The sequence below is a fragment of the Miscanthus floridulus genome, chromosome 8 (assembly GCF_019320115.1).
Source record: "Miscanthus floridulus cultivar M001 chromosome 8, ASM1932011v1, whole genome shotgun sequence".
Taxonomy (NCBI): domain Eukaryota; kingdom Viridiplantae; phylum Streptophyta; class Magnoliopsida; order Poales; family Poaceae; genus Miscanthus; species Miscanthus floridulus.
In genome coordinates, this window is record NC_089587.1 from 20940127 (window position 1) to 20963326 (window position 23200).

Genomic DNA, 23200 nt, shown 5'->3' on the forward strand with positions numbered 1-23200 from the left:
TGGTGGCGTGGCGGGCCTGGTGGCGGCGGGAGGCAGCTCGGTGGTGGCGTGGCGGCGGGACGTAGCTCGGTGGTGGGTGGTGTAAGGTCGAGATGGCGACTAGAGGGGGATGAATAGTCGTTACTAAAACTTAATCGTGCCGACTAACCGAAACAAGTGTGGAATTAAAACTATCGGTATAGCCAAGACTACACCCCTCTATATATGTTTTCTAACACCTCGCTAAGATCCTAATTAAGCAACAAAGGTGCCGGGCTAGCTAGAGCTTACCTAACCAATTCTAGGAGCAAGGTCACATAAATCTATGCCACTAGTACTTCAAGCAATGAGGGAGCTCCTACATATGCTAGTAAGTAAAAGCACAAAGCCAACTAAGCTCACTAGCAATGCTCAATAACAAGGCAACCAATGCCAAATTAGATAGCGCAAATACCTAGCTACACAAACTAAGTAATATGACTAACAAGGTTACACAAACCAAATTAGCCACACAAGGGAGCCACTTCTATGCTACACAAGCAAGAAGGTAACTAGCGAGCTACACAAGCTTAACTAAATACAAGAGCAACTATACAAGCACAATGTATATGAAAGTAATTACAAGCTTGTGTAATTGAGGATGTAAACCAACGGGAAGAACAAGGTTGACACGGTGATTTTTCTCCCAAGGTTCACGTGCTTGCCAACACGCTAGTCCCCATTGTGTCGACCGCTTACTTGGTGGTTCGGCGGCTAATTAGCATCACCCGCCAAGCCCGCACGTCGGGCACCGCAAGAACCTACAATAAAAGTGAGGGTAGCTCAAGACATGCTCAACTAGAGTTGCTCTTCGTGGCTCCCGCGGGGCGAGCACAATGCCCCTCACAAAGCTCTTCTCCGGAGCACCGCACAAGCTTCTTGCGGGCTTCGACGGAGACCACCACCAAGCCGTCTAGGAGGTGGCAACCTCCAAGAGTAATAAGCACCACTGGCTTGCAACTCGATCACCTAGTGCCACTCGATGCAACCTTACGATGCAATCGTACTAGAATCGCTCTCTCACACAATCAGATGATCACTATCAAGTATATGTGAGATGGAGGGCTCCCAAGCACTCCCAAGCATGGACACAAAGTCCCCCAAGGTGCTCAGCACTAGCCATGGTCGAGGCCACCTTCTATTTATAGCCCCACGGGCTAAACTAGCCGTTACCCCTTCACTGGGCAAAACTCGGGACGACCGAACGCTCCGGTCGTATTGACCAGACGCAGGACCTCAGCGTCTGGTCAACGGATGCTAGCCACGTGTCCCTCCATTCAACCTCAGTCACTTGGTCTCAACGGTCAAGTGATGATCGGATGTAGCTGCACAAACTGACCGAACACAGCAACCCCAGCGTCCGATCATTTCCAGTAAGGTACCAGTCGCGACCGGACATATCCGGTCGGTCACGATCGGACGCAGCATCAGCGTCCGGTCCTTCTCCAACTTTTCTATGTCGCCTACATCACCGTACATCAGCCTGATCGGACGCACCCTGCCAGCGTCCGGTCACTTCCAGCGCCAGTGGCCGGTCAAAGACTGACGTCTGCACGCTCTCTGTCGCCATTGACCAAACATAGGACCCCAGCGTCCGGTCACCACATGACTAGCGTCCGGTCCACTCTATGAGACCCTATATTTTCTGTATAGGGCATCGGTGGCACCGTCGGACTGTCTGCACTCTACGGGTGGACACTCTGCCGGTGGAGTTTCAAACCCTTCTCACCTCCATTTCATCGCCGAGTTGACCCACATCAACTCCAACTTCATCTCCTTTATAAATGTGCCAACACCACCAAGTGTACACCATCATGTGTATGTGTGTTAGCATTTTCACAATTATTTTCCAAAGGATTAGCCGCTCAACTTGCCACGCCACTCAATCCTATCGATGATGCAAAGTTAGATCACTCGAGTGGCACTAGATGACCGATATGCAAACAAGTTTGCCCCTCTTGATAGTACGGCCATCTATTCTAAACCCGGTCAACAACTTCTCTACACACCTATGACCGGTGAAATGAAATGCCCTCAGTTATACCTTTGCCTTGCGCATTACATTCCATCTCCTCCAATGTCGATGCAACACATGCACCAACACAATCAACAATGATATGATCCACTTCATATCATCACATGATCATATTGGTTCATCGATCTTGACTTCACTTGCTTTTCACCGTTGCCTTCGTCCATCGGTACTAAGTCTTGCTTAAGCTTCACCGCCACACGGTCCATCGCTCCAAAGCCTCCAACTTGCCCTTCACGCTCGCAACCGGTCCATCAAGCCAAGTCTTGTCTTGATCTTCTCCACCTTGATCACATGACTCAATGTCATGTCTTATTTGCAATGAGCTCCTTCATCATCACATGTGTAAGCTTTGCAACATCTCTAAGCCATTTTCACCTTCATGGCATATGTTGCTCACACACATGTACCTGTGGACTAATCACCTGTGTATCTCATATAAACATAATTAGTCCACCTAGGTTGTCACTCAATTACCAAAACCACACAAGGACCTTTCAGGCGGTGACCGGTGGTGGCGGTCGATGGTGCTTGTTTTTTTTTATTTTTTTTGAAAAATGTTTGCTGAGTGCCCGATAAAAAATACTCGGCAAAGATTCTTTGCCAATAAATTTTTTACCGAGTGCCCTTTGCCAAGGGTTTGCCGAGTGTTTTCGTGCCTTTGCCTTGTGCCCTTGGCACACGACAAACATCCTGTTCCTGGTAGTGGTGTTAGTTTGATCTTCACCAATTTGGCCCAACGCCCAATTGGGGCCTTGACTCGCGCCCTGATCAGGGGCGCCCAGCCACTCTCCTAGATGGTGGGCCCCCATCGCGCAACGCTATGTAAAGGAGGTGGGAGCTGGGGCTCGAGACACGAGGTTCATCATAGCCGCCAGCGGCCCACCGAGGTTCCTAGCCCTAGTCCGATCTAGACGGCGTGATGTAAGCGACGGGAAGCACCATCGCCTTCGTCGTCGCCACTGGACCACGCCTCAATGTCGTTGCTACTTCGACGGCGGTGCTATGGCCGCGATTGCCTCTTTGGTGAGGTACATCAGCAAGTCATCCTTATCTAATTTATGTTTTACCCACTAGATCTACGCCTAGATGGTCCAAGAAATTTATCAGTGGCATCAGAGCCAGGTTAGGTTGTAGATCTAGCCCAGGGTAGTAGCAGTTTTTAGCATTTAGAAGGAGATGAACGAATCAAGTCGAATTGGGTTGAAACCCCAACCCTAGCCCACACCCTAAGTGAGAAAAGAAAGAGGGTCGGCGGGACTTACCTTTCTCACCTGCTGGCCTCCACCGCCTGGCGTCGGATGGCGCCATGCGGGAAGTACAAGCCAAGCCACCGCACGGCGCTGCTTCATCGATGCACGGGCCAGGGCTCAGGGCACCGCCTCACCGTCGCTCGATGATGGTGCGTTCACCCTTAGGCGAGCGAGCGTGCCGACGAGAGGTCTCGCAGCGACGCCATCGTCCTCCTCTGGCCGTGGGCCCCTTCTCGAGATCTCGCTCGCTCTGTGCAAGGATAGAATGGAAGGGAGGAGGAGCGAGAAAAGAAGAGGAGGAAGGGGAGCTGGACTTGCTCCGGCGTCTATCTTCCTCACCATCATCGATGGTCACCGCGGCTAATTCGAGTCTCGGGTAGAAAGGTGAAAGAAATTAGATGGAGCTCAAAGATTTTCAAGTTTTCCCAAACTCTAACCCTAGATCACAGAACGGAGAGGAGGAAGGGACCTACCTGGATTCTTTCCCCGCCGTTGCGACTGCCGTCGCGCTGGAAGAAGGACCCGTCACCGCCTCGTTGGCACGCAGGAAGACGGTCGAGCCGCGCTCATCGCCGTGCGTGTGAGCCTCAGCCGAGGGCACCACTACAAGCCCGCTCGACAGCGGTAGCACCGACCTTCTCTTCTCTGGTAGCCTTAGGTCGCCGTCACTACTGTGCCGAGCGCTAAGCACTGAGGAGAGAAGAGGGAGGGAGAGCGAATGCGGTTAGGGTTTCGGGGAGAGCCGGCCGCGGGCGGTTTTGATCGATCGAGATGGTTGGACAACCATCCGATTGCGATCGACGGTGCAGAGCGAGTCAGGCCGGATTCAGCCCAGACGGGCGAGAGAAATCCCATCCCTGGCCCAGGTTGCGGCCTGGGCATGGGGGAGGCACCGCGCGCGCGTGCACAGGCGTTGCTGGGCCGCGTGCTGCTACGAGTACTAGGCCGTGCGCTGCTGCTGCGTGCTTGGCCACGCGCGAGCGACTGAAGGGTTGGGCCGAATGCATAGTAAAGGTTATGAATTTGTTTATTTATTTTCATAAGCGAATTTTGATGAATTTTGATTAGTTTTTTATCTCTATTCAATTTTGAACCAACTGGATAAATTATTCAGAGAGTAGATGAGTACAGTGAAATGCTTCTAAAAAGTAGATAAATTATTTTTTCATGTTTCCGCTACAAAGTTTAATACTGATTATCTTCTAATTAAATTCGAACCAACGGAAGAATTTAATTTGAAGAGCAGTTACTTTTAGTAAATTATGATTATGTTTATCCTTTAATTAAATTAGAACCAACTGGAAAATTTAAATTAGAGGAGTAGTCCGATTGGTTTATGTTAAATTATGGTATTGTTATTTTTTAACCAATGTTGATGATAATAAAATTATAATAAATTTAAAGTTTGAAGTTTAAATCTCTGATAAATTTTACACCAACATGGTCAATTTTTCAGAGAGTAGATAAGGGACCAAGAAATGCTCTTGAACTAAAAGAATATATTTTATTATCAAATTTCTGCTGCAATGATGTTGATTATCTTCTAATTAAATTTGAACCAACGGAAGAATTTAATTTTGAAGAGTAATTATATGTATTTCAAGTTGATTTATGAGTTTTATGCATTAATTCTATTTTCTATCCAACGGTGATGTAGAATTGATGTAGAAGCACCTTGTTTATTTAACCGATGAAATCACTCGGTTGCATGCCAACGGACTGCAATGCTAGGCTATGTGAATGAAAAGGCTTGAGTCAAGCCAGTTTATGACTATTTTTGTTAGTTTATTAATTTTCTGATTAAATTGGAACCAACGGGAACATTTAGTTGAAAAATAAAGTATAAGTGAATGTTTTTATGATAAGAGTTGTAATAAGTAACATGCATGTCTAATTTGACCAACGTTGGATTAAGCATGTGTGTTTGTATATAGATTTATCCCACATGAGGAGAAGTTTGGCATAGTACTTATGCTAGTCAATCCTGTATGGCGGGACAAGTTTTGTGATGACTCATATGTTGTTGTATCCCGCATAGCGAGAGAAGTTTGGATAGCTCTTATGTTATCCTAGTATTGACCATGGCACAATAGAAATGCAACGTCATGGTCAATACTAATCAAAGGACAAGAAAAAGATGCAAGCGTGACTTGTAAAAGTATAGTTAATAAAAGACCTCGTCGAGTTCTTGAAGTGGAATGAGGAAAGTGTACTCCTATACGGATCAAGAAATAACTTTATTTGCATGACATAATCATGTGAATGAAGTAAGTCATAAGTGTCTCCTCGTTCATAGTTTTCTGAATAGTTCTCGAAATTATGGCAGTATAGTTCATGCCATATTTCGAGGGGAAGAATTGTGAGATGAATTAAGAGTAAGAATTAAGATCAATTAAGAAAGATACTCTTCATTAAGAGTGAGATAAAGATTAATTAAGATAAATGTGACCATCAGAGGAGTACAATGGTCACAATAATGATACCCCTAAGCAGAGAAATAGCTAAATTTCTAGACCTTTTAAAGTTTCGACACGAAGATAGCGTAGTCAGCCTATCACAATAATGATACCCCTAAGCAGAGAAATAGATAAATTCCTGGACATTTTAAAGTTCCGACAGAAAGATAGCGTAGTCAGCCTCAAAGATGTTAAGGTGGTGCTTAAAGCGCCATATGAGGTTTTAACAGATTAAACCCAAATAAGATATTTGAAGATACACCATCTTTAGAAAAGATGAAAAAATCTGGGAGAGCATGGTATGTAGAGGTATGTAGAGACCTAAGACTTGAAGAGAAGAGGGACTACGCGCCCACTCCAATGACTCAGGAGCAACGAGTTTCACAATATCTGTTGATGTTGTATGACTAATACAACACCTGTTGTTAGCTCTTTAAAGAAGATGAATAATGTAAACAAGAATCTTGTAATACATGAGCCTATAGAATCAATTGACTCTTGGCAATGAAGAGCAACAACATCCCCATATAAAAGTGCCAGTAGCTAAGGCTCCAGAAGGTCTAAAAGAATTAGTAAACCAGTTTTTCTGATGACTATGAAGTCTATGTTAGTAAAGAAATTTAAATAGAGGGTGATCTCACCTCATTTGAAGAAGCCATGAGAAACGTTTACTCGTTTAAATGGTAAGAAGCTATGGAAGTAGAAATAAATTCGATGAATACCAATGATGTTTGGGACTTAGAAGAAATTTTTAATGGAGCCAAAACAGTAGGCTGTAAAATGGTCTACAATACAAAACGTGACTCCAAAGGGAACGTAGAAAGATATAAAGCACGACTTTTAGCAAAATGCTTTACGCAAAGGCCCCGTTCGGCTTACCCAGAAACTGGCTTGTTTGGCTTATTTTTTCAGCCGGAACAATGTTTTTCTCTCACAATAATTTAGTTAGAGAACAGTGTTTTTAGCCAATTTCAGCCAAATTTTAGCAAGCCGAACGGGCCAAAGAGAATGAATATATTACGATGAGAGTTTTCTCTCCAGTCTCCTACAAGGATTCTTTTAGAATCATAATGGTGTTATTGACACATTACGATTTAGAGTTACATCAGATGGATGTAAAGACGGCATTCCTCAACGAGAATTTGTATGAAAACATTTACATGGCACAACCCAAAGGTTTTGTCGTGGAAGAAAAAATATATGGGATGCCGTTTGTAGAAACCCATTTATGGGTTAAAACAAGTCTCTACACAGTAGTATTTAAAGTTGATGAAATGATAAGAAAATTTGGGTTTTAAAGAAAATGAGAAGGACAATAGCGTTTATGTGAAGTTCAAGAATGAAAAAATCATTTTCCACATCCTGTGAATAGATAACATTCTACTCACTAGTAGTGATGTTAATCTGTCATTGGAGAAGTAGTTTTGTCCTCAAGTTTCAATGTGAGTGATCTTGGTGAAGCATTATTGGTTTTAGGAATTGAAATTCACCGAGATAGAAGAAAATGGGGGTATTAGGACTATCGCAAAGGCATACTTAGAAAAGATTCTAAAGAAATAAAGTATGCATGCGAGTAAACCTACGCCTACTCCTACAGTCAAGGGTAATAGATTTGGGAACTTTAAGTGTTTCAGGAACCGATATTAGATCGATCAAATGAACATGATTCCATATGCTTCAGTTGTTGGAAGCTTGATGAGTGTACAAGTACAAGTAAGAACTTTCCCTGATGTAGTTTACGTATCCAGGATATTTTGGTAGAAGTCCAGTCCAGATATTGATCACTGGAATGGAGTTGAGAATGTCTTGCAATTTTATAAAGTATCATAGGCCTCATGTTGAGTAAGAAAGAACAAGTACTCTAAAATAATTGAGAGTACAAAAGTTAAGTCTTGGCAAGATGTGTAGTAAAATCCACAGTAGTTGCTAACACTCGCAGTTGGAGTATTATTGTGGAAAAGCTCCAAAGAAAAAGTTATGGTGTCATCAGTGATGCATACCATAGTATAGCTTGACATGAGGGTTAAGAAACAGGTAAAAGGAGGTTAAGGGAATTTGTATCCGGATTTAACAATGGTAGTCAACAGCAATAACCATTTAAAGTAGTTAACTCCTAAGACAACAGGTCAAGTGTGCTGCCAAACACATTGATATTGAGTTATATGTTGTAAAGGAGAAAATCCAGAATCATTTTGAAAGCATCGAGCATATGAGTACCAAGCAAGTACTTACGGATCCGCTTACCAAAGGTTAACCACCCAGTGCGTTCAGAGAACACACAGTCGACATGTGTTTATGGGAAAGCCTATGATTTCTGGATACTAAGGGCCTAGTTGAGAATCTGTTTTAAAACAGAGAGGTGTATTGTAGCTGTTTAATCTAATGGCAACTGACCGTGACGATGAGACACGCTCTATGGCCCCGTTCGCTTCGCTGAAAAAAAAAACAAACTGAAACACTGTTCCGGCTATTTTGTTGTGAGAGAAAAAACATTATTTCAGCTAAAAAAGACGGATTATAAGAGAAACGAATAGAGCCTATGCACTGATCTGTGATGGAATGGGAAAAAGATAAAGTAAGTTAAGTATAAGACAAGGTGAGGTCAAGGAAGAGAATGTTAGGTTGATCTCCACTAATTTGACCCAACGACCAATTGGGCCCTTGACTCGCGCACTGATCGGGGACGCCCAGGCCGCTCTCCTGGCTGGTGGTCCCCCGTCGCGCAGCGCTATGTAAAGGAGGTGGGAGCTAGGGCTCAAGACAAGAGGTTCACTACAGCCGTCAGTTCCTCACCGAGTCTAACCTTAGTCTGATCTAGAGGGAGCGCTGTGAGCGACGAGAAGCTCCACCGACCTTCACCATCGTCACTGGACCGCGCCACCACTACCTCTACTCCGACACTAGAGGCGTGTCGTGTCGCGCCACGCCATGGCGAGGTACATCACCAAGTCCCTCATCTAAGTTAAGTATTACCCACTGATCTACGTCTAGAAGTACTTTCAGATCTATCACCTAGTTCATTTGCAGAGATATTGTTATCTTCATCAGTTTCTGAACTTTCATGAACACAATCTAAACAAGGATGCTGGAACAGGCACAAGAGCTCAGGGGATGAAATTGAAAGGGATCGGAGGATGCTGATATTTAGTTGTACATCGCAACTGTTTGTAACAATTGAAGTGGGAATGAACACGGCCAAAACTCATACGGTTTGCTTGCGTCTTACGGGGGCCAAAAAGAACTCAAATTTGCCGGGTCTGTGCATCAGGACGTTGTGAGCTTATGGACACTCGATCCATTGTTGTTTTTGTTTCACAGGATGCCATCGATCTTCCAGTTGTCATCGTCCTCGTCCCGAGCCTTTGAGGCTGCATCTGCGTCTTCTTCTGGGAACCTCGGCTCATCCATCATGCGCCTGCAGAATTTTCGGCACAAACAGTATGCAAGTTAGATTGAACTTCCAAGGGAGGAGCGAGGAATGCAGTTTTTTTTTTTTTTTTTTTTGCCTCACATGCTCTGCTATTTTAGACCACAAGATTCGCACTGAGATTCGTGTCTAACAGCAGGGCACGTGCCCGTAGGGGAAATGCTCTCCAAAGGATAAAATTGGCAAGGTTAGGAAGATCATTCAAGCTCAACTTTCATGTGTGGCTCAAACTATCCAATTCATTTCCCTAACAAAAAGCATTCGTTATCAATACTGAAATCCAATCAACATCCACTCATGAATCATGACTCATCCACCATACCACACCAACAAAACTAAAAAGAAAATGCGTTGAAGCAAATGACTGCATCAGTACTACCAACAAGGCACAGGAAATAACTCTCATGGCACAAATATGTGCATCGGTACTACCAACAAGGCAGGAATTGGCGCAAATATGACTGCACCAGTACTACTACAAACAAGGCAGGAAAACAGCTTGACTCTATTTAGTGCAAATACCGAACAAGACTTTCAAGTCAACTTCTTGCATTTACTTGTGCCGCGAAATACTAAAGAAAAATTGGAATTTTTACTTGCCCATTAAACATTCTCAAGGGCTCAAGGCATGCAACAACTTCTGTGAAATGTAAACTCCCTTTCCATAGTTCATACCATCAACTACATCAAAATCAAATTGTGAGTCCCAGTTTCAATCGCAACTGCATGTCTGCATTCCAAAGCATGTGTGGTGAGAACATTGGAAGTTCTAAGCCTGCCAAAAACGTAATTGTTGGCAGGTATATTGATTTCAAGAATAACTGGTTCCATTCCATTCCATCACCAACGACAAGAAAGCACAGGGGCACTGCGCAGTGCGCACATCATCCTGAACTGAACGGATCCGTACTCTCCTATCCAATCCATGGACTAGCATCAGGGAAAGCGAGCCAGAGCGCAGCCATGTTCATCTCATACCTGCGGCGGTTGCGGCGTCCGGCCTCGCGCGCCTTGCGCTTCTTCTCGTCCGTCTTACTCTCGTACCTCCGGCGGCGCTTGATCTCCTGCAGCACGCCGGCGCGCATCACCTCCCGCCGGAACCGGCGGAAGATGGACTCCTCCCCCTCGTTCTCGTCCACCAGGATCTGCACATTGTACCCCTTGGCGGCCACCACCGCCGTCGGCGCCCGGCGCGCCACGTGCACCACGGACGGCGGCGAGCTCTTCCCCGAGAACGGCGCGAGCGGCGGCAGCGTGCTCAGCAGGGAGGTCGTCGTTGCGGGGGCGGCCATGGCTGCGGCCTGCTTCGGCTGGCTGGCTAGCGCGCGCTAATGGCTGCTGCAAGTTCCTGTGTCGGGTTCTTGCCTTCTTGGATAGGATGAGAGGCTGAGGAAGCACGGAGGGAAGGAGGGAGGGAGGGAGACGGTGGACAGTGAAGTCTCGGCTTATCCTCTTATTTATTTTTGTGGATTTTGGAGGGAACAGCCGTTTACAGCTTAGCCGTGTTTTTTTTCATTCTATATCTTCTAGTATCTTATTTGTCATTATTTCAGTATTTTAAAATATTATGCCCGAGGTAGCTACTACTTCCGTTCAATTTTATATGGCGCACACACATGCTCCCCTGTCGGAATCGTTCTCGCTTATTAAGAAATCAGTTTTTTTTTTCTTTGACCAATTATATATAAAAATATTAATACTTATAATATAATATAATTAGTTTATAATAAACTTATTTATAGATATAAATATTGTATGTATTTTCTACAAATATAGTTAAAGTTAAGAAAATTTAATTTACACGTATCCCATAATGACTTCTAATGTGGGATGGAGGGAGTAGGATTCTAAGGGGCTGTTTGGTTCTTGCAGGAACTCTAAAATTTCTGTCACATCGAATGTTTAGACATATGCATGGAGTATTAAATATAGACTAATTACGAAACTAATTGCATAACTTGCGACTAATTTACGAGACAAATCTTTTAAGCCTAATTAGTCCATGATTTGACAACGTGGTGCTACAGTAAACATACGCTAATGACAGGTTGATTAGGCTTAAAAATTCGTCTCGGAAATTAGCCTCCATCTATGTAACTGGTTTTGTAATTAATCTATATTTAATGCTCCTTATTAGTATCTAAATATTCGATGTGACATGAATTTTAAAAGCGACTAAAGAACCAAACACCCTCTAAGCAAGATTGGGTTCTAGTAATCAGTGGCGTAGCCACAGGGTATGCTGGGTATGCACCGGCATACCCTGCAAACCTAGACAGCAGTAGTATATATACTATTATATTGTATATACGCTGTATTTGTTAAAAAGAAAACAACATACGTGGACACCATCACGTGATGACGGGAGGCCATATGATGCACTGACGCGGCCCATGTGGCAAGGGAACTCTAATTCTCCAAAGTCCAAACGTCCGGTATGTGCGCTCCGTATACGACCCTTCAAATTTCCTAATCTAATCTCGATCAGACGGGGAGCCACGGAGGAACACGTGCGTCGCTGTCTGACAGGTGAGTCTATGATGCCCTGGCCAGCCGCGGCCCCTGGTGCCATGCCGCCCTCTGCTATGCTCTGAATGCTAGATCGGAGGATCACCGTCTAATTTCCACGTCCTGTCTACATGATATACTGTTGCGCCAATCAGGACTTATCGTCTTGATTCGCTATTTTGGTTAGGTAAATTTTAATCTTTGCTCTTCGTGTTTTTTAGAAAATTATTTTCTACATTCATAGCTATTTGATAACATTTATAGCCAGCTGAACCTTCTAATCATCCACCAGATCAGGTTGAACTAGTGGTGGAAGACCGATGGTTGATCTGGTTGATGAAGAAGATAAAGTAAGACATTCATATTCATTGGAAAGCGTCGAATAAAACAGTATGAAAAATAGCATTGTAAACCTCTGGTACTTTTTTATGCCTATATTTAAACTATCGGTATGGTTTTTAAACTGTTTATATTGTATTTAGTAGATGGTTTCAACTTAATCCTTGAATTTAAGCCTTATCACGTTACTTAGTGCATGTATACCAAATCACGTTGTAAAATTTACAATTGGTACTGAATTACTAAAATAAATTTATCAAATTGTATATGAATTATTTTTTGACTGACATACCTAAAGTTAAAATCGTAGATTCGCCACTGCTGATAATACTGTGATGCGACTGAGCACTCAACAACGGAAAGGTGGTGATGAAAACCAAGAAGCGTTGATGAAGTGCTTGCATGTCCAGCAGTACAAGCAAAGCGGGAAGGTGCTTAGTGCTTTGCATGGCAGATTAATTGCCAGCATAAATTTCCTGGTAGTTTTTTTTTTTGCATGAATTCATTGCCGTCCAAAAGTCACCTTTCCATTTTTTTTTTTTTTTGCATGGATTCATTGCTGTCCATCACAAGGTCGATAGTGTGAAGCATCGCTGCTCCATTAGACTGTTTGGTGGGCCACGGGAAGCAAAGCTGTGCACCATTAGACTATGACCCTGTTTTTGAGAAGGAACCGGGTTTTCCTTTCACAATAAATCAGCATCAGTAGCTAAATTTCAACGAAACGAACAAGGCCATAATATATATTGGACTATTTCATAAAGTTTGCCAGCATGATTATTGCAATAACCATATGCATTTGAAAGACACCAGTGTAAAATATTAAGATCAAAAGCAGTGTCAATTCTATCGGTGCAAACTACAAAGTCATCAATCAGAAAATTCAAACCATTTTAGTGATGCACATGTGTTGGCTAATGGATCATGTCCACACACACTTAATGTGTTTTGTGTTAATATAAGGCCTTAATATAAATCCTTAGTCATTAAATAGGTGCATGAAGGATTTACATGCTGTTCTTTGCATGATTAGCAAACCCAACTAAATGCATTAATTAAGTCAAGAAGGGCAATGCATTTGAAGTTTTATTTGTCTGCAAGGCTGCAAGCATCCTGTGGTGGCCAGATTCGTAAATCACTAGAAATGCATACATAGATTAATATTGAATGTATTTTTTTATTTTTTTTTAAGTAACCAGATTGCCCCGGTTATATATGTATACAAACTTTTTGTTAAAAAAAAGACAGGTTATATACAAGTAAAAAGGATGAAAAAAGAGAGAAATACAAGAATATTGTAGAAATTTCAGCTAGATGAAATAATTCTATTTTGCTCGAAGCATAAGTATGGCAAAAGATGCATATGCACAACCGGTTGGGAATTTAGATTTTTTTCAAGCCTAAAAGGGCTAGACTAAGTATACCTTGAATCGATATATTGATGACTAGAAATATTGGTAAATATAATTTTATTAGAAAATATTTGCCAAATCAATGATAGATGCATATCGATTCTTATCTTTTGTGCATCACGGAGAAGCCCCCATCTGATGTCGAGAGGAGGATCATCTGTTGCGCCTGGAGAAGCCCCATACGAGTGGAACCCCGTTGTTGGGTGTAGGGGAAGGGACGCCGCCGCCATGTGTAGGAGAGGGGACGTCACCACCAGGTATGGGGAAGACGATGCCTCTATCGCTGATGTGGAGGAGGAGCTGCCCGCCACCCGCTAGTTGTATGGGAAGGGATGCCGCCACCATGTGTAGAAGAGGGAGACGTTGCCGCCATGTGCGGGGAAAGTGATGTTGTTGTCGCTGATGTGGAGAAGGTAGTCATGGCCGCTACTTGGTGTAGGGAAGGGACGCCGCCGCCGTGTGCAGGAGAGGGGATGTTGCCGCCAGGTGATGATGCCGATGTGGGGAAGCCATCACCGCTAGTGGGGGAGGGGGGCACCACACCGGATCCGCCTTGTGCTAAGAAGTCACCATCACCGCTACTGTGTGATCTGGGTGGGAGGAGAGTGAAAAAAAGGAGGAAAGTGAGATATCTAGGGTTAGGGGTATTTATTTAGGTTTTTTGGAACGAGGCCATTGCAATTCTTCGAGTTTGGAAAAAACGTCATTACAATTCGTGTATTAGGAGATCTGCCATTATAATTTCAGGGACTGACTAGATAACTGTTGACAGATTTATCACCCCAAAATCTATCAAATTTTTGACAAATCAAAAGCCGACACATCTGCCCAGAAAAACTGACAGACGCTACAAAGCCAAATCTGTCATATTTGCATAACAGGGTTCAAATACCCAAAGACAAAGAACCAAAACGCGTTAACAAATCACTCTTTCCATCGATACATTAGTGTGCACAAACATCCAACAGGAAGAAAACACAGAACACTGACTCTTTCAAACTATCGATATTTATCCTCCATGAACGAATAGTAGTCCATGCAGATACAGCATCCGCTAACACAGGAGGCCTAGTGCTCTAAAATATCTTATTCTTTGATGTTTCTATTTGCAATGCACTAAATTGCTTCCTTAATCCTTGTGGCATCTCAGGATGAGTTGAACCTTTCAGCAAATGTGCCTGCTGCTGTGCAGAAGCACTCTGCACTATCCAGGGTCATCTGTTGCTGTCAATGCGCAAGTTCTGGAGTCTCTGGTGAACCCCACTAAGGGCATTCCAGCATTGATGTCTGCCAGAGGAACTGAGCACAAGACTGAGAAACCAACAACTGCAGGAGAACCAGCCTCATGCTTTCCTGAAGAACTCAACTGTCAGAGATTAGTTTCAAAACAAGAACACATGATCAGCTTCTGAAGGCCTTGTGATCATCGCGAATGGCCTCCTAGGAGCCTCAACAGCCGTACCTTTCGGATAGAATCATGCACATGGTTGAGCTGCCAGCACCAGAAAGGAAGAGCACTGGCGAGCAATGCCACCAGAATGAGGTAGTTGCCATCTATGAGACCCCTCGCAGCATGTATGGCAAGATCCGGCAAGTTCCCACCTGCAGAGATTCCAACCATGTTCAGTCATCTTAGAAAAACTAGATGCATCTCCTTCCAACATTAGCTTGGAAAATACAGTAACAAGTAAATGGGAAAAAAATTACATTTCAACCAGGTTTTGGATGAATCACATCACAGATGGCTTTCAAGAGATAACTCTGTTTCAGCCAAATCAGTTGCGCCAACAAATGTGATGACAGCCAAAACAATCAAGTGCCTACAGAAGGTCAATTTAGATTCACTTCACTGAAAATGCAGATAAAGATTGGAAGTCCAAACATAAAATGCAGAGTGCTAAACTCAAATGAACCATCAAATGATTAACAACTAAAAATCAGTGAAACCCCAAAAGAGCAAAACAAACAATTGCATAGGATCAACAAAGTTGATAACTAAATATCACCACCTACAAAAAGCAGCATAGGCACTCCTAGGACTTTGTCGAAGAAAAAACAAAAGCATAGTTTTTCCTCTACTCATCGGAGCAAGCACCAAGAAAACAACAGCAAAATCAAAAAGATGCCACGAGCAGTCATACACCACGAGGGAAAAATAGCAGGAAAAACTAGCGAAACATGAACACAAAAAGGCTAAAACAAACATCTAATATCAGACATGCTACAAACTTGAGAAAAATCATCTACTCTTACACATTCAGAATTAAATGACATTAGATTATCAGAATAACAATTTTCTCAAATCAACCTAGAAAAAATATAGAAAACAACAACACTCTAAAAATAGTAATACCTGCAATCCCTTCATATCAAAAGGCACTCAGATGGAATGCAATCCAAACAAACAGAAGCGAAGTCATGCAACACACACATCTAATGCCTCAACGACAGCATCAGAGCAGTCCACACACCGAAGATGTCAGCAACAACACACACTGAAGAAAAACACAACTCATATAACCTGCAGGGAACGACCAAAATCCTCACACTTGCAAGCAATCATCACATATAAAACGCAAAATAAATAGACCATCACAGCTATGAAAATTACATCTAAAAAAGTAAACTCCACCTTATAATGCTCCCTCACAAAATCAAGTAATCACCACATCAATAACTGAACCAATCAATATACGTCAAAACATCAATAGACATCCCAGAAACAACCTAAAGAACATACCTGAACATAAATCTGTACACCAATTGGCCTTGAGTATCTCAACCAGCAACCACCCAGCAGCAAGCAACAGCTTTCAACTATTGCCTCAGCAGCAAAAAGCAACTTCAAGAAAAGAATAGGTGCAACATACATAGCCAAAGTTCTCGCCTTGATTGCCTAATTCGAAACGATTTCAAGAAAGAATAGGATACCTCTTCGTCCTTGCTGATAGGTGTAAGAGCAATTATCACTGCATGGCCATCCTTGTCCTGCAGTGGTATTCCAATAGCTCAGATTTGCCTTGTTGATGGTAAAATGGCATGACAAATGAACTGGTCCACTCAGACAAAAATGCGCGCACTCACCTCATCTCTCTTAAATGCTTTAGCATTTGGATAGCATGAGTGGTTCATGCATCTTTGCAAAAAGGAAAAGAACGTCGTTCTTGCCAGCGAGAAATCACCAGGGATAATAACTTATACTGATAAGTAAACATAGGCAAAAAAAACAATGTCAAGGAAACTTATAGACGTTGAACAAGTCTGTGGACTACTGAAAAAGGATACAAGGTGCACACTCAGGATCAAATATTGCATCCTTGAGAAACTGCAGTGACTACAAAGCATAGAGCTTAACTAGACCTTGGTCATAAAACATAGAAAATATATAAGATTCTATGATGCCATTGTTCCTGAACTATAGTCTCAATCTACTTGCCAGTCACCTTATGTGGATTCAGTTCAGTCAGTAATAATGCTCCCTTCAGCATGCCCAGGCCTAGGAACAACAAAATTATCTAATCGTGAACTACAACAACAATCAGTGATTCACTAAAAGCACCCAGGGATTGGCGAACAACTTGACACCCATGAGAGGTGACAAAGTCACTACAATAATAAAAACACATAGATTAAGTCATACAAAAGACCAGCTACACAACAAATTGCCCAAAATCATGATAACCATCCTCAGAGTCTAAGAATGCAAATGAAAGTCAACTAATAAATGACAAATTCTACTTGAAGCAGAGCAACTATATATTGTTTATTCCACCACAACGAACATGAAAACATCTTGGGTGGTTCAACTAGAGCTCTTAATTACAGCATGGCTCACATGGACATGGAAGAGAACTGAAAAAAACCCACACCCATACACTCATACAAAGAAAAAGACACACACACAGAGAGAGAGAGAGAGAGAGTGCAGCTACCAAACACAGCAAACTCAAAAGGGAAAATGCAACTAAACTAAATAAAAACTCACACCTCAAATCACACTCACACTAATAGAGAGAGAGAGAGAACAAATACTCCTACTCCTACAGTCACAGACAGACACAGACAGACAGGAGAACAAATAATCTCAAGGGCCTCAGGAGGCATGGTAGCAGAGAAAAGAGACTCTAACCTGAATCTTGGCTGGGGGAAGCGGAAAGATATCGTACATCTGCATTTCACCAAAGCATAAGATCAATAAGACGAACGCACAAACACATAAACACACAGAAAGAGAGACATACAGAAAGAAAGATCAGCCCCAAAAACAGATGCAACCACGCACACAGACGCACTCACACTCTCACCAAAGCTAGCTCCCCCCCCCACACACACAGACACACACAAAAAGCTACCAAAAAACGTACACAAAGCACATCTATAACTGAACAACTCAAATATAAAAACACACCCAATAAATAATAACAACCACACCCACACCCACAACCACAAAACACACACACACACAGAGACACACACAAACAGAGGGAGAGAGAAAGATGGGAACACACACAAAGACACACAGAGATAGAGGGAGAGACACACACACAAAAACCACACACAAAGACAAAGACAAGACAAAAAAACAGCTGTCAAAGATACTGCACCCACAACCACAGACACACACCAAAAAAAATTAAAACAAAAAATATCACTGCATTAAAATTTAGACCAAATTATCACAAAAGAACTCAGGCTGCCTATCACCCCCACGCAAAACAAATACACCCACAGCCACACAAAAACCCACCCACCCACACACACACAAACACACCAAAAAAAGAGCAAAATAGGCAAGGCAAAAAAAACAGCAGAAAAAAACACACATACAACACACACAGATAGAGATATAGAGAGAGAGACACACACGCACACACGCACGCACAGGAAAAAACACACACAAAGACACTAAGAAGGTAAAGGAAAAAACTAAAAAAACCCACACACACACCAAAAAAAACTTATCCAAGAAATGATTTGCAGCATTAGCTCTCAAAGCCTAGCAGAGCAAAAGCTCTTAGGCGGCAACTGCGAATGTAGAGAAACAAGCCTTCATTTTGTCATCATAGGACACCACTGCTTAGAAATCAAGTCACATAAACAAACAAATGAACGAAACATCTGTAGGAAAATACCAAACATGAGGGTATTGCATTGCATCAGACATCCAAGGAAGGATTTAGTAGCACTAGCTCTCAAGCCTGGCAGGGCGAAAGCTCTTAGGTGGCAACTGCCAATGTAGAGAAACAAGCCTTGACTTTATTATCATTTGCAATGCACAACAGCTAATAAAAATAGAACAATGTACAGAATGCACTGAAAAATGAAGAGCTGGACAAGAACAGATATGGCTCAGACATCCAAGGAAGGATTTAACAGCACAAGCTCCCAAGCCTGGCAGGGCAAAAGCTCTTAGGCAGCTACTGCAAATGTTGAGAAACAAGCCTTATCTTTATCATCACTATCATATGCATAAAAGTGGATAGAACAAAATAAGCTAAAAGCAAAGCATTAATAATAATAATTATAATAAAGAATGAATGTAATCACAGAAACCGGCTCTGTGGACAGATAGAGAAGCCATCCCCAGGTCCCTATGAACATATGAAACATTGAAACAACTTTGTATCGGCCTAATCATAGCATCCCTGGTCAAAGCTCCTAGCTACCAGAGACGTGGCATCAGACCCAAACTACTTCAGCATTGGCATCAAGATCGACAGACCAGCACAATACAAACACGCAAAATTTAAACACAGTGGCAGTTCTGCAGAATCCCTCAGAGACCCGATTTAAATCACACACTCAAGCTCTGTCATATAAACCAAGACCTACTCATAGACAGTAGATAAAGGCACCTATTCCAGTCATTCAGCGCAACAAAGATCACTGGACACCAGAGACAGAGTGAGCATGAGCATCTCAAAAAGTTCAGGCTACACAGCACAAATTCCAGGATGACACTGTAACTAGAAATCTACAATCGCACAGTAGCTAGTAGCTAATGCCACCTCTAACTAAGAAATCTGTAATGGCACAGTAACTAAGAATACTGACAAAATATAGCAGAACTAGCTAAGTATCTCATGGCTAGCTATGATATCTCAAGAAGTGCAGACCTACAGTATTCTGCACTGTAGGATGTTTATAGAATAACATGTGGCCATAGATGCCCAGCACAACGCCTCAATTGAATGTGTGACTTAATTAAGCTGAAATATAAATAAACTGGACCAGAAACATCGAAGCAAATTACAACTAAAAAACTTCATTACTATGAGCCGTATATAATCTCAACACCTAGAATACCTGTAAGACCTGATGCAGAATCCATATGCTAATTTAACAAGGACAGCTACTACAAAGTATATGATGCAGAACCAGTAGACTTAGATCGTCGGTAATAAATCATAGATTCAATCCACAACGACAAATCGACAGATGAATTTATATTTGCAAGCCTTCAAAACAAAGCCAAAAGCCAATACACATATAGAGACTGAGATGGATTGGTACTAACCTAGACTCCGTGGGGGCCGACAGCTACTGCAATGAGCTGCTGGAGCAGAGGTAGCTGGCCTAAGGAAGACGGGAAGAGCAGATCAGCGGCTTCAGAACAACGGGCAGATAGATAGCGTAGGCGGAGGCCGAAGCGTGCCCGCACCTCGCGGTGCGTGGCCTCGCAGACAGGGGGTGCCTGGTCAGACTCCAGAGGCAACGAGATGGGCAGCCGCCGATCGGGCATCGGGGACAACCGTGCCCCAACACACCCGCCCGCAATGACAGGGGAAACACCGGCGCGACGCAGGGCGTCCCAGCACACGAGGACAAAACCACGACCCCAGCGGCTCTGCCACCGGCTGGATCCACCAATAGCTTCAGCAGGGAGGCATGGCGCGGAGCGACGCAGGCCAAGCGGCAGCGACCGCTGACCCACCGCCTACGCTACGCGCAAGCGAATAGGGGGAGTCGCGGAGAGGAATGGGGAAAAATGGGGGAGACAAAGAGAAACGATAAGGCCGACATGGATTTCGAAATTAGCGGGTTTGTGGATTTCACAGGTTCTATTCGCGAACCCGTCAAAGCATGGCGGACCCGTCAGACCCATACAACAGCATGAATCTCAAAACAAATCAATGGCCCAGAATTTGACAGATAAATGCCAACAAAATCTGTTGGCAAATAAATAGCATAATCATAATTTCATCTCTCATTCATGCCATTTTCTGTATAAGGACCCATGTCAACCACGTATGCATACGCACATCAACTCCACGCCTCCTCTATCAGATAGAGCCCGCCCACGGATGCCTCGCCGTGCCCCGGACCTCCACTTCACCTCGGACACCGCGCCCCTTCGCCGCTACTACGCCATCAGCCGATGCCGCCGCCGCCGCCCTCCTCGTCCTCGTCCGTCCACCACATCCCTCGTAGCGTGGCCGCCATCGCTGACATGTCCTCGGGGTCATAGAAGACATCGTCCTCGAGCTAGAGCCGGTCACCCCACCGAAGCTCGTGCACGTCGACTCACACGACTCTCAGTCCATTTGCGCTCACGTTGGCCCTAAGGCCTGGCAGCAGCGCGGTGATGTCCGTGAGCACACAACGCGTGGCGCTGAGGTAGGCCATGACCACAACGCCCGATAGTCCAGGACAAAAGGGAGGAGTCCCATAGCCAAGAGCCGGTTAGGACGTGGCTAGTGGCCGGGTCGTGTAACACCCTCGGTGTTACATTGTATAGTTCTTGCTAAAACACTACATGAGCATCATACTTGTTTGTACATGGGTGTAATATAGGTTATAAATCAACATACGGCACTTGAAACATTCATCTAAAACAAAAAACATTTTAGGTCACTTGATATCGTTTAGTATTCTAAATGAATTTGTATCGGACGGAAATGCTATGACACGCATCGGCGGAACGTAGTAAAGTTGGTAGTACGAACTTCATAAGCGATGATAAATACGTGTGGTCGGGGACAGGGTCCCCTAGCTAGTGTATCAAGTGGCTCAGGAATGGGATTCGACACGAAACCGTTCGAGGTTTAGTCATTTTGCGTAAGTCCAAAAATGGGTCGACGAAGCCATGTTCGACAATTTTCATAGAACGATTGGGTTAAGAAGTGGCAAGACATTTTGGGTTAGCTCGATAGCCCTATGTACCCTCTTTGAGGATAGAAGAGCTGGTTTAGCTATGGGATCATTGGGTAGGATTTTTCAATAGCTTTAAAAAGCGTGCAAGTCACCTATTTTGAACGAAGCCAGCGCTGGTCGTGGTCACCGCCTCTGCTTGGCCTGGCATCGCTGCTGGCCACACAGTGTGCGCTACCGCATCGGCCACGTCCTCACCACCATGCCTACGCAAAGCGCGTCCACATGTGTGGTCCCTATGCTGCTGGCCACAGTCTTCTACCGCACGCTCTGGCGCAGCTCGCGCACGCCGAACGCTGCTCGCCGTCGTCGCCTCACACTGGCCGCTCGGCCTTCACCGCCGCCGATCCACACAGCTGTTACGCGCCTGGCTCATGAATTGCACACACGTGCGCACTAGGGCCAGCGGCCCTGGATGCCCTGCCCTTCCATCACGTCCGCCTACGTCACTGCTCGCTATCGCGTCGGCCGGCGTGTTCGGCTCGTCCAAACCGATGTCACCACTCACCCGAGCATGCTCACGCGCACCGCCTACATGGCCTTTATTACCATTGACACTTCGGCTGCACGCGCGTGGCCTTGCCCACCTAACTTCGTAGTCCCGTCCTCGCTTCACGCCACGCAGCTCTGCAGTTCCTAGACATCCAGCCTCTGCGGCGCAGTGCCGTGCTGTCCTCACCTTGCGTGTCGTGGAGCTATGGTTGCGCATCGGAGTGCCAAACTTGTGTGCACGTCTGAGGGTTGCATTGATGTCTAGCGTCATGCCAAGCCCGCTGCTGTTGCAGTTATATGTTGTTGGGGGCCTTAGTTAGAGTTTTCCCCGCCGTCGAATCCATTTAGCGGAACACCGTCGCTCACCAAATTGGCCGAGGTGCAGTCCATCCCTTTCCAATTCATCGTGCGCCCTAATAGGTAGAGTAGTTAGCTTCTGTTTGGAGTCATCTCGATGGGCTGCTTTCCTACGATGAGGTAATGTGGAGAATTTTCCCCTCGGCGGGCCGCCATGGCCGGCGAGATGAGTCTTGGCCCGGGGCACTACTCCTTGCTCTTTTGTTTCAATCGAGCATGACTGTTGCCTCCCCTTGACTTGTTTGCCTCGCTCATGTAGTTGCTCCACCGACGGTGTTGTAGGTCACCGGGGATGTCTTCTCCATGGCTGATGTGAACCGAAACCACCTCGCGCGCGTGGCCAGCCCATTGCAGTTCCTCATGGCTTCACCCAGCCCGTCCGTCACACCGCTGGTGAGGTCCTCTTGCTCCTAGGGTAGCTGGTTGACTCAATTAGGGCCGAGGTTTGCTGGAGCGTGTGGTTGTCCCCGACGGACATAGGTAGATGTCGTTTCCGTGGCCAACATGCTAGAATGTAGTAGCGGTTCAATTAGGACTTCTACATTGCTTAACGTAGTCCGTAGATGGTTAAGGAGTATCGGTTACGGTGTTAGGCAAGGTTTATTCACCGGCATCGGCGCCACCATGGCCAAACACCGCCGTGGTGCGTGGCCATGCCTCTATGCGTCACCAACCGGCTGTTTAGTACCTCTATCGGATGCACTTGGGTTGAGGACAGTCGCGGTGGTATGAGTCGAGGCCGTGGAGGTGCATGC

The 23200-nt window shown here is 44.5% G+C and overlaps 2 protein-coding genes and 4 non-coding genes across 6 annotated transcripts; all 6 read right to left on the reverse strand.

The window, feature by feature from the left end:
* Positions 1–8871: 8871 nt before the first annotated feature.
* On the reverse strand, positions 8872–10619 carry LOC136471309 (small ribosomal subunit protein bS21c-like). Its single transcript, XM_066469039.1, has 2 exons — positions 10165–10619; positions 8872–9174 (listed from the first exon to the last, which is right to left on the reverse strand). The coding sequence occupies exons 1-2, from the start codon at positions 10476–10478 to the stop codon at positions 9072–9074; spliced, it is 417 nt and encodes a 138-aa protein (XP_066325136.1). The 5' UTR covers positions 10479–10619; the 3' UTR covers positions 8872–9071.
* A 3599-nt stretch (positions 10620–14218) lies between these two features.
* LOC136468669 (uncharacterized) lies at positions 14219–21071 on the reverse strand. The gene is made up of 5 exons (XM_066467159.1): positions 21000–21071; positions 20107–20387; positions 19963–20021; positions 14908–15047; positions 14219–14811 (listed from the first exon to the last, which is right to left on the reverse strand). The coding sequence occupies exons 1-5, from the start codon at positions 21069–21071 to the stop codon at positions 14650–14652; spliced, it is 714 nt and encodes a 237-aa protein (XP_066323256.1). The 3' UTR covers positions 14219–14649.
* Positions 18401–18514, reverse strand: LOC136478553 (small nucleolar RNA SNORD14). The gene has a single exon (XR_010764279.1). It is a non-coding gene; the product is annotated as a small nucleolar RNA SNORD14 (small nucleolar RNA).
* Positions 18598–18716, reverse strand: LOC136478545 (small nucleolar RNA SNORD14). The gene has a single exon (XR_010764273.1). It is a non-coding gene; the product is annotated as a small nucleolar RNA SNORD14 (small nucleolar RNA).
* LOC136478548 (small nucleolar RNA SNORD14) lies at positions 18791–18909 on the reverse strand. The gene has a single exon (XR_010764276.1). It is a non-coding gene; the product is annotated as a small nucleolar RNA SNORD14 (small nucleolar RNA).
* LOC136478909 (small nucleolar RNA snoR2/U65) lies at positions 18981–19131 on the reverse strand. The gene has a single exon (XR_010764567.1). It is a non-coding gene; the product is annotated as a small nucleolar RNA snoR2/U65 (small nucleolar RNA).
* Positions 21072–23200: the final 2129 nt, after the last annotated feature.